This window comes from Dendropsophus ebraccatus, chromosome 1 (genome assembly GCF_027789765.1).
Source record: "Dendropsophus ebraccatus isolate aDenEbr1 chromosome 1, aDenEbr1.pat, whole genome shotgun sequence".
Taxonomy (NCBI): Eukaryota; Metazoa; Chordata; class Amphibia; order Anura; family Hylidae; genus Dendropsophus; species Dendropsophus ebraccatus.
Window position 1 is genome coordinate 55189686 of NC_091454.1, and position 12096 is coordinate 55201781.

Here is a 12096-nt window from a genome sequence, read left to right on the forward strand (position 1 = left end):
AATTTTTTGCACAACATTGTTGCACAGATATTAGTTTTTTGTGTTACCCAGCTAGTGACTACATTCAGTTATTTTGGACAGAATTTTGGATGCCAATTCCAAAGTGTTATCCAGGCTTACAGACAATGGCTGCTATCTCCCGGCACCAGTCTCAGTTATGGGTTTTGCAGCCCAGTTCCATTGAACACCACACACAAGCTGAGAATAGGGGGGATGGTTTTTTGTTTCTAATCCTGGATAACCCCTATAATTCATCCTAAATACACAGGTGTGAATGAGGCTTCTCTACAACTTCCTGGCTGCCTTTCTCTTTTTATGAAGCTGTTGACATACAGGACAATAATCTGCCATTGTTTCTTATCACAAACCGGAGTACAACGTAACCAGAGAGCATATAGCAGCTGTACGTTCTGTCTGTGACTCCTGCGGTACCGCCTGGTGACTTGTCAGTGAGACGCGTCACCTAACCTGACCCGCGGCACACGGAGTCACACAAGCTTTGCTGCTGCCCGTGCAGGCTCCGCCATTGGCTGACAGCGGAGAGGCGGGCAGAGGAACGGGGACGTGACCACGGGGGACGTCACGGGCAGACCTCGGTACAGGCCAGTGGTACGGTGGCGGATAACGGGTGGGTGAGCAGCCCGGGCAGTGTGAGGCACTCCGGTACCGCGTCCGTCCTGCGCCGCCGCCTCCACACGTGTGTCATGCGGCCGGCGTGACAGGAAGTGGCGGGAAAGTAGAAGCTGCTTCTGGTTAGAGGTTACACGTCTCCTAATGTGCTGCAGCCTGAGAGTGTGAGGGAAGAAGGGGATAAGATGTTCTGCAGCAGCTGGGCCTGTGTACATTAATTATAGTAAACATTGCAGCTCCTGCAGAACCCTTTGAGGTAAAACTTAGCCTTTAGTTTCCTCAGAACAGCTTAGATGAGGCAGTGAGGAGCCCATCACAGTATGATACCAGGCTGCGCCAGGTTGGCACCTGTCAGGAAGGGATGCCCATGTGTTCTAGTTAGTTCCATGGGCTAAATGCAATACATTTCCTGAACACAGACTTTGGAGGGGAGAATTTGCCTTGAGGGGCTCATAGCGCTGATCTGAAATCCCCCTCTCTGCTGGATTTATCAAGAGACGCAGGTTTCAGGGTTATCTGGCTGCTTAGTAGCCTCAGAAATCCCCACCAGCTCCGAACACACAGATTTTAAAATCTTCTTGGTGGGCAGGCCATGTCTCCATTCACACAGTACAGTGCCCCCCCCCAACCCACACCCACACCTTTTATGTGCAAGACGCAAAAATGTGGCCAGCCATGTTTAAGGCCAGGTTCACACTGAGTTTTCTATATTTGCCACAGATATCCTTTGGAATCTTTAAATTATTGGGTCCTGCTGCTGTCTGCCACAGTATAGGTCAGAATCCTGTTTTCTTACATCCCCATATGTACAGTATATCCATTAGGGAAATGGACTTAACACTGTCGCAGTGGCCACCAGCACACCCTTTTACAGAGGTCACTAAGTGACCCTACTGCAACCCATACAACGTTTTACAGCGGGGTCCAAGTAAGGCGATTTGGGGCTCCCTCTGTAACTGCTGCACTCTGGTAGTTTAACCTGTTACATGCTGCAGTAAGATCATAACCATGTCATGAAATGGATCATTGTCAGTCCAGCGACGCAATTGCCAGATGCTGATGGGTATCCATAGCCTTTAGAAGGCCCCCTGGCCTGCCATGCATTTCTTTCCAGCATGGCTTTACAGATTGCCTCTCCAACAATTTGTGCCTAATAGCTTCTCATGTCTATCTGTAATAATGCACAGAGAGATTTATCTGACAGATCTTTGAAGCCAAAGCCAGGAACAAGACTATAAACAGAGAACAGGTCATAAAGGATAGACTGAGATTTCTCCTCTTTTCAAATCCATTCCTGGCTTTGGCTTAAAAAATATGGCAGATAAATCTCTGTAAACACACCGTGTGTCTTGGGTATCCATGATCTAGTTATCAGTTCACAGGTTTCCTTTTTTGGGTTAGTTTTTGAAGGTACTATCCACTACATACAGGACTAGGAGAGCTTGTCTTTTAACTTTTTCAAGCGAATGTACCATGAGGTACATTCACTTTAACATGACCCACGGATAGATCGATTTATTTCAAATTTTACGTAACAACGGCAACAATCGGGTACAGCAACAGGACAGGGGAGACTATCAGGTACATCAACGGCACTGGGATAATGATCAGGTACAGCAACGGGACTGGAATAATGATCAGGTACAGCAATGGGACTGGGATAATGATCAGGTACAGCAATGGGACTGGGATAATGATCAGGTACAGCAATGGGACTGGGATAATGATCAGGTACAGCAATAGGACTGGGATAATGATCAGGTACAGCAATAGGACTGGGATAATGATCAGGTACAGCAATGGGACTGGGATAATGATCAGGTACAGCAACCGGATGGGTGACAATCAGGGGTAATTCGTGTCTGTTTTTCATACTGTATTGTACCACAGGGCTGTACAGGATTAGAGCAGGAAAAGCTTTCAAAAGCCTGCCCCTCCTGACACTTTGGTCCGTCATGGGCCAATCGCAGCAAGCCCTTGCTGAGGTAAGTGGTGATAGGTCACTGGCTGGTTGCTGGGACATGTCACCACTTCCTGACTTCCGTTAAATGGAAACCAATCACCTCCCTGGTAAAGTGTGAACTGGCCCCATTACCTTATAGCTGCCGGGTACAGCTCTACGATGCTCTGCCCGGCAGTCTATGGCAGGGCGGCAAGTAAAAAAACAAAATTTTTTTATCCCTGGCCTCGGACAGCCCACTCAGCCAATTACTGGCTGCAGCATTGTGCCGCCTATCAGTGCCACTTTCTTTGCAGATATTACAAATATATGTAAATGCTTTAGTTAGGTTACTTATGCACACTGTAGGTACACCTGCTGTGCCTCAGGTAAAGTCCTGCTCCTTGCTCCCTCATCTATCACAGCGGTTCAGATGGCAAACCCATCCATAAAATGGCTGGCTGTGGAGGACCGTTTGACCATGCACCTTGCTGGGCATCCTCAATTGCATTGCCATTTAAACCAAAAGAGGAAAAGGGAAGTCTTCACCTATCTGAGCAATGGGACAAAGCAGGACTGCAGTATTCATAAGTAACATAACCAAAGCATTAAAGGGGTATTCTGTCATTTAAAAAAAAATGCTGGAGCTGTGGAAGCCGCTGCAGCTCCCACTTTTTTCACAATGGCGGTATACGACTTTGACATACAGTACATTTCTTATTTGGTAAGAAAATGTCCAACCCATTTAGTTATTTATATTTGTGACACCTGTTTTGATTTTATGGCTTTTTGATATTTAGCTATTTGTGTTTCTGGTTGTAGTGCAGTAGTACATATATATGGCATATACAATGTAGTGTTTAGTAATAACAGTTCTATGTTTGTGTTTTTTTAGGCGTTTCAAGGACATAAAGTCATATTCATCAAGATGTCCAAAATAGAGAAAATGAGTATCATGGGTGTGAGAAGTTTTGGAGTGGAAGATAAAGATAAACAAGTTATAACATTCTTCACTCCACTGACAATTTTAGTAGGACCAAATGGAGCAGGAAAAACTGTAAGTTGTATATGTATTAGTATGTATATATAATGAAAACATTGTTTGGCCTCGGTATAAATGTGGCTAAGGTATAATATTGTAGAATGGTGGGGAAAAAATCTGTGCAGCCTACAGAAAGTGTGAATGTGGCCTACTACTGATGGTTATGCTGCACTGCAGTTACTATAACAGATGATTGCAGCTTCAAGTCCCGTAAGGGTGTGTTCACACGTACAGGATCCGCAGCAAATCCGGAGCTGATTTGATTCCACAGATTTGATGCTGTGCCCCACCTAGGTGACACTGTCTACTGATGAAATGAGGCGAGGGTAAGGGGGGGGGGGTGATAGTATCAATTTACGATTACAATCAATTGATTCTAATGGAGGAGCATCACAAAGGGGAGGGGATATCATTACACTGGGGGCGGCTGCCCCCCTCCAGTGTATAGAGCAAGTCGCTGCACATGAAGAATACCAGTGCCGAGCGCAGGAACCAGGTGGTGTTTTGAAAAATGAAAAGCATGACCGGGATCCCCACTCTGGCACAGACAAGGTAGTTGACTAAGAAAAACTTTCGGTTAGCAAATGGTACATTCACTTTACAGCGCACTTCCAGTTATAAAGAAAAATTCTACAGGAATGTGCACTATAATTATTTTTCTAAAAAAAAAAAATTTCTAAGCATGTTAAGAATAGTTAAGATTTTTGTGGAAAAGATGACTTCTTGAACCCAATGTGTGCAGATGACTGTATTACTGAAAAGCACATTATTCAAATATAAGTAACAAAAGTTCTTTTATGCAATTTCAGACCATTATTGAGTGCCTAAAGTATATTACGACAGGGGATTTTCCACCTGGATCAAAAGGGAATACCTTTGTGCATGATCCTAAGGTAATTCGTAGATATTTTTGTAATCACTCATGGGCCATTCTAATACTGCATACTAATTTAAAATAATTGTACAAATGAAATTTAACATCTTCTTCAGTCCTATTATGTTTAAATTTATCGTCCCTGCACCCAGCGTACTCCAGGAAAAAGCTGCACTTCTGCACAAATCAGCTGGTTTGCGCTAAAATCTATGACTTTTATTGCAAAGTATGCCCTGCTTGTCTGATGGGGCAGGTCGATACGTGTAATACGGGCTTTACACCTGCAAGCAGAGGCAAGCCTCACATTCGGCAGATTTACTGGTGTGGGAAATAGGGGCGGAGATTTAGCTAAGACCAGTGTACAGATAAGTAATGATATAATTATTTATTGGCTAACTGTTTAGATCCATTTAATTTCACATTCCCAGGTTGCACATGAAACAGATGTAAGAGCCCAGATCCGTTTACAGCTACGGGACGTGAATGGAGGAGTTGTAGCTGTTCAGAGGTCCATGGTGTGTACACAGAAAGGGAAAAAGACTGAATTTAAAACACTGGAAGGAGTCATCACAAGAATGAAGTAAGCTAGTTACATTTACATTTTCAGACCAGTAGAGGACCCAAAAAATGTATGTGGACCAATGACATGAGGGAAATTTTAAAAGTGCAAAAGTTTATGGGATCTTTAATCCGTTAGTGAAAAAGAAATGTGGTGGGACACTTACGTCATCCCATAAGTCATGTTTAACATGAAGTTTTCTGAAATTTTCGCTAGTTTAGCAGGTTTAATCACTTCTGGAATGCCATGAGATCTGTTGGGTTATTTTTTAGTCAATGTAAAAACATCCACAACCCTTATTCTGGTGGATTTGACAAAGCTACGAGCAACTGTATCAAGATGCGCTGATCCATATTATGCATGTTAATAGGGTTTTTAGTCACAGTGTTGAAGGTAAATTCCTAGGCTTATGGGTTTGATAGATATATAGGCACTTCCCTCCCCCTCCCATTTCATTCATTTGAACAGCTCAATTCTATTTTGTATCTGCAAGAAAGATTAGAAGGTCACTGAGAGATGAGGTTACATGCTTTCTATACAGGTCTATGGAGGGGGGGCAATGAGGGAGAAGGGAGGGGAAGTCATTGGAGAGAGCCAGAAGCAGTTAGAAGCCCCTTTAACCAGCCGACTGGAGCATACTGTACCTGCTCCGCGCTGCGGCTGCATCTGAGGCTCCCGTTGGTTCCGCTCAGCCAATCAGTGCTTGGCCCCGCCGCAGTCACTGATTGGCTGAGCCGACCGACGGGAGCCTCAGGTTCAGCCGGAGCGCGGAGCAGGTAATGTATGCGATGGTTTAAAGGGGCGGCATTTACATACTCGCAGCAGGATGACAATCTCGTTGTGAGTATGTCTTCTCATTGAAAACGACTGGTATCCGCTGCGGATTTCGCTGCAAACTCGCAGCGTGAAATCTGCTGCGGATACGATACGTGTGAACCCGCCCTAAAGGAGTATTCAAAGTCAAATCAGTTATCGTCTGTCTACATGGGGGTGTCAGATAACAGAGGTCAAGCTGGGACCCCTTGCAATCTCGAAAGTGGGAAAATGTCAGCAGCACTCGGCTATCTTTAGCAGTTCCATAGACAATGAATGGATCAGTGTTGCTTATGTGCATGCACAACTTGCCACTTTGTTTAAAACAAACACTCAGGTCCACGTTCTCTAGATCAGGGTTTCTCCACCTGTGGTACCCCTCGGGGTACGCGCCGCAGTTTGAGGGGGTAAGCAGGAAAAAATAAACTTTTGGTTTTAGTGCCGGGACACTGCTATCACTCAGCAGTGTCCCGGCACCAATCACCATTGCGGCTCTGATCTTCCTTCCTCCAGCAGCAGCTCACCCGCGGTACTAGGATTCTGTGTGGGTAATGCTGATGGGGGGGAAATAGGGAAGTCAGGGACGTTCCTATCAGCCGGCGACCACGCGGGAAGCTGCCAGTGACACCCTCCGGACCCCACTCAGCTTGCGATAGTACCCCGACTCCCCTTTCCTCCCTGACCCCACTGTGAGGATAGCAGCGGCCCACCCTCCCCCTGGCTCAGCATAGATTGGGTCCAGGGATGGAGGGATGCCCCCCCCCCCCAACTGACTTCTCTCCCCCCCCCCCCAGCAGCAGAGAAGGGGCGCTTGCGGATTGCGCCTCAGACACCAAATTCCACCCCCTCTCTCTCCCTCCTTTACTTCCTTTCTCCCCCCTTCTCCTCTCTTGCCCCTACTCCTCCTCTCTCTCCCCCCCTTCACCTCCTCTCTCCCCCTTTACCTCCTCTCTCCCCCCTTTACCTCCTTTCTCCCCCCTTTACCTCCTCTCTCCCCCCTTTACCTCCTTTCTTCCCCCTTTACCTCCTTTCTTCCCCCTTTACCTCCTTTCTTCCTCCTTCACCTTCTCTCTCCCCCCTTTACCTCCTCTCTCCCCTTCTTCACCTCTTCTCTCCCCCTTCTCCTCCTCTCCCCCCCCCCTTCTCCTCCTCTCTCCCCTTCTTCACCTCTTCTCTCCCCCCCTTCACCTCAACTCTCCCCCTTTCTTCTCTTCCCTTCAGACCTCACTCTGCAGCACCATGGCTCACTTAGCTTTTTCTGGCTCAGGGACTGGAGAAGAGAGTTTAAGGATAAGGTGAGTATGAAGTTTGTTTTATCTGTTTTGGGGCATGGGAGGGGGGCATTACTATGTGACAGGACAGGGGACATTTACTATCGGGCACAGTAGGGAGCAAGGCAATATTACTATGAGGGCACAGCAGGAAGCATTATTACTATATGTCGGCACAGCAGAGGACATTATTACTATATGGGGGCACAGCAGGAGGCATTATTAATACATGGGGGCACAGCAGGAGACATTACTATATTGGGGTAAATCAGAGGAACATGTATACAGGGGGCAACCCACATATCTACTCACTTTACTACACATGACACCATGATTATTGTATGGAAGCCTATAGGTGGGGAAAAAGGGAAGGAAGTTGCTAGAAATTTACCGAGCCTGAGATGTTTGTCTGGCAGGTTCTGAAAAGATGAATTGTAGCTGCAAGAAATCATCATGGAGCGCTAGTGAAAAAAAGGGTGAAAAAAGACATCACCTGTGAGTCACTGAATGATGACTTATTATTTTGTATTTCGTAGAACGTTATTTGGTAGGGGTGCCCCGAGGTAAAAAGAAATTTCCAAGGGGTGACCCCTCACAGACCTCTCTCAGTTCAACATTAATAGATCGCAACGTCAAATCAACCATCAAAACAACTGACTACATGGGGGAGGTATCTGACTACATGGGGGAGGTATCTGACTACATGGGGGAGGTATCTGACTACATGGGGGAGGTATCTGACTACATGGGGGAGGTATCTGGCTATATGGGGGAGGTATCTGGCTATATGGGGGAGGTATCTGGCTACATGGGGGAGGTATCTGGCTACATGGGGGAGGTGTCAGGCTACATGAAGAGGTATCTGGCTACATGTGAAGGTATCAGTATATTGGGGGAGGTATCTGACAACATAGAAGGAGGTGTCTTGACAACATAGGGAGGTATCTGGCTGCAAGGGGGAAGGTATCTGGCGACGTTGGGTGTGTTTTTGGCTGCAGGGGGACATATCCGGCTCCATAGGACACATCTGGCTAGGGGCATTTCCAGCTTCAGGGGGCATACATGGCTAGGGGCACATCTGGCTCCATGGGACATACCTGGCTGCAAGAGGCATACCTAGCCAAAAGGGGCATATGTGGCTGCATGTGACATATCTGGCTCCTAGGGGCATATCATTACCTGTCCAAGCTTCTACCCGCTTCCCTGGCTTCCGACTCACTGACTGCCCGCCGCAGCCACTGATTGGCTGGGTGGGCAGTGACCTGCAAGACTGAGAAGCAGAGGGAGCGTTGTCAGATAAGTATGATCTGTAAGGCCAGGCAGCTAATAAGTAAAAATAAGTAGGCTGTGGCTTTTCATAGCGGAATGAAAATGTGCTGCAAGAATGCAGAGCCATAGGCCATAACAGTACCGCAGCGGAGTATCGCAGCAGATTTTGCTGCAAAACATACGCGTGAATGTACCCTAGGGCAAAGATTATAATCGATCGCATCCATCGGGGTACTCGGCTGGAGCATCTTGTCGCATGGGGGTACTTGTCTTGAAATGGTTTAGAAACACTGCTCTAGATCACAGGGGGTCCCAGCGAGCAGACCTCTGCGATTTGACACTTAATCTGTAGATAGAGTATTTAACTTGAAATATCCCTTTAATGATAGAGGCTGTATTGTTTTGGAAGAGAAACCTACTGCAATGTGTATATGCTGATAATAATTTCCCTTTGCTTATAGGCATGGTGAAAAAGTAAGCCTGAGTACAAAGTGTGCAGAAATGGACAAAGAGATGATAAGTGCCTTAGGAGTGTCGACTGCTGTTCTCAACAACGTCATATTTTGCCACCAGGAAGATTCTAACTGGCCTTTGAGTGAAGGAAGGCAGCTGAAAATAAAGTTTGATGAAATCTTTTCAGCAACTAGGTAAATGTTTAATTTTGTTTCACCTCTAAAATCTAAAATCCCATTATAATAATATTTATTCTTAATATTTCTGTCACTCCTTTGCACATTCCTACTGAGTGTATTTAAAGGAATTGTATCACCTAGATTTTTTTACAGATTAGAAACAGATAATGAAACGTGTTCTTTTTTTAACAACATTATGGATGTAGCAATGTTGTCTGACTGTGCGTCTCTTAGTGAATTTGGCCGGGGAAAAGGGGACAGGCCGGGGAAAAGTATGCAGTTCTTCATAAATCCCCCCTAGGTGTAAGGCTATGTTCTTGCACATTATTTTTATTAGCCTTTGTTTTGTATTTTGGACAGTGTTTTAACCCAAAACCAGAAATGAAAATGACACACAGAAAAACTATTACAGACAGATTGACACCTTGTCCTGTGTTTTATGCTTAGGTTTTGGTAAAAATACTGACCAAAATAAGAATAAAAATACTGTCCATTTATTTGTGTATATGTTTATGTCAGGTACCTTGTGAGTGTGTTTTTTGCATTACTGTGGTGAGCGTTAGCACTGAGTATTTCTTTATTATAATATGCCAGGTATTCAGTATAGTATGAGATTAGTGAGTTACATCAATAGGGCACAACTTAAAGAGTTATAAACTTTGCAGTCAAATTTATTTTCCTCTACAGATACATTAAAGCCCTAGAAACGTTGAGGCAAGTGAGAATGAAGCAGGCCCAGCGTATAAAAGAGTGTCAGGCAGAACTTAAATATCTTAAACAGAACAAGGAGAAAGCCCAGGAAATCCGAGACAATCTCCGCAGTAAAGAAACGCAGCTGACAGCTTCTAGGGAAAATGTGAAGTCTATTGACAATCAACTTGAACCTCTCAAAGTATGTAAGAGATTCGTTATCATATTTGTCATATGTCAAATCGTCATACAGTCAGTTTTGCTTCCTTATTTCCTGGCCACTCTGAATTGCAAGTGTTAAAATGACTAAGAGCTCATTGGGTAACTTGTAGTGTCAGGATTGACTTGTTTGAACAACTAAGTTTCAGATTACAGGTCTATCCACAGAAACTTAATCGTAGGTGTTCCCCTCTTGGAAGTACACAAATCAGCTATGTGCAAGTGTGGAAGTAAATATTGTTTCTGTTAATGAGAGAAAGCAGCCCCCAATAAATTAGTGGACATCCTTGTTCCTTTTTCACTATGTTTATCCAGTGTGTGCAATGACTATGGCTCCTATGAAAACTTTAAAGGGGTTGTCCGGCGATAAAAAATTATTCACAGAATAACACACATTACAAAGTTATACAACTTTGTAATGTATGTTATGTCTGTGAATGGCCCCCTTCCTCGTGTTTCCCCCCACCCACGCTAGACCCGGAAGTGTGGTGCATTATACTCACCGCATCTCGTGTCGTCCACGGTCTCCGATCGTCAGCAGTGACGTCTTCTTCGGGAGGCCGGCGGATCTTCCCGAGTGCCGGCAACCCTCTGCAGCGTCATCCGAAGCTCAGCCGCGATTGGCTGAGCATAACTGTGCTCAGCCAATCGCGGCTGAGCGGCTGATGACGCGGCCACGTCATCAGCTGCTCAGCCGCGATTGGCTGAGCACAGTTATGCTCAGCCAATCGCGGCTGAGCTTCGGATGACGCTGCAGAGGGCGGCCGGCACTCGGGAAGATCCGTGGCCTCCCGAAGAAGACGTCACTGCTGAGGATCGGAGACCGTGGTCGGCACGTGACAGGTAATGTATAGCGCACCACACTTCCGGGTACACGGGTGGGGGTGGTGGGACACGGGGAAGGGGGCCATTCACAGACATAACATACATTACAAAGTTGTATAACTTTGTAATGTGTGTTATTCTGTGAATAATTTTTTATCGCCGGACAACCCCTTTAATTACAGGACAAACAGTGTTGTAAATATTTAGCCACAATGTCTCCCAAAGGTATGACCTTATGTGGGGCACATTGTATAAACAACAAACATATTAGTATAAATACAAAAAATACAATCCATAATATTAGCCCCAGAGAGGCATCACAAGACTGCCTGTGTCATAGATGAAAATGAGGAAACCAGAAAGGGAAATCCATGTTACGTTTTTATATTAGTGTTACTGCATTCAGATTATTAACTTGGGCCTGTGCAAAGCGCAAATACATCAACAGGTGATTTTTAGATTATGCAAACATTTCTGTGTCTTAATTCAAACTTGTTTGAATTAAGTTTTTGAAGGTATTAACCAATCATATTTGAGATATCTTTTAAAAAAGACCTTTTTCTTTTCTTTTTTTTTTTTTAAATCAGAACTACATGATTGGTTTATGTGCCCCTGTCATTTAAAAACCAATGATCCTGAAATATATGGTGCCTTGCAAGTAAAGTGCACATTTTATCTGTATATTTGAATATATTATACTTTAATAGTGTTTCATTTTAGAGTCGTCTATCTGACATTCAGAGAAACCTTTCTAAAGTGATGAAATTTGACAACGACATCAGATCTTTGGAAAGCAGAAAAAGAACTATGGAGAAAGATAACCAAGACTTGGAAGAGAAAATTGAGAAGGTCTTACAATAAGATATTTATACTTGACCACCTATTAAAGAGAACCTGTTATCTCACTGTAAAATTGATAAATTTATAGGTGTATGGTTGTATAATGTAATGTGTTGTCACTTAAGGTCTTTCAAGGAAGTGATGAAGAGCTAAATGAGATGTATCAAAATCACCAGAGGACTGTCAGAGAGAAAGAAAGAAAACTGAATGATTACCAGCGTGAAATTGACAGATCGGCTAAAGACTATCAAAGATTCAACCGAGAGAAGGCAGACCTGCTAGTGCAGCAAGGTTTTTGAATATTTTTTTGTAACATTTCACCTTACTTTACAAATATTTTCTAAGCTGAATGCACCAGAATTGTGACTATACCATGCACTAAAATTGTGTTTTACTGAAGGGTTCATGGTTTAAAATGTGCCCAAATTGCACCAAAACTTTGGTGCAATATAATGTCTTGGGTCAAAATGTTATATTCATCAATATAGTGTAT

At 44.4% G+C, this 12096-nt stretch overlaps 1 protein-coding gene across 1 annotated transcript in view; it reads left to right on the forward strand.

The window, feature by feature from the left end:
* The first annotated feature begins 507 nt into the window (after positions 1-507).
* Positions 508-12096, forward strand: part of RAD50 (RAD50 double strand break repair protein) — a 65362-nt gene continuing 53773 nt past the window's right edge. The window contains exons 1-8 of the mRNA XM_069971061.1: positions 508-628; positions 3465-3626; positions 4421-4504; positions 4914-5065; positions 8859-9044; positions 9717-9921; positions 11484-11612; positions 11729-11894. Of these exons, the coding sequence (XP_069827162.1) occupies positions 3498-3626; positions 4421-4504; positions 4914-5065; positions 8859-9044; positions 9717-9921; positions 11484-11612; positions 11729-11894 (1051 nt within the window). The 5' untranslated portion in view covers positions 508-628; positions 3465-3497. The remainder of the gene's footprint in view (positions 629-3464; positions 3627-4420; positions 4505-4913; positions 5066-8858; positions 9045-9716; positions 9922-11483; positions 11613-11728; positions 11895-12096) is intronic.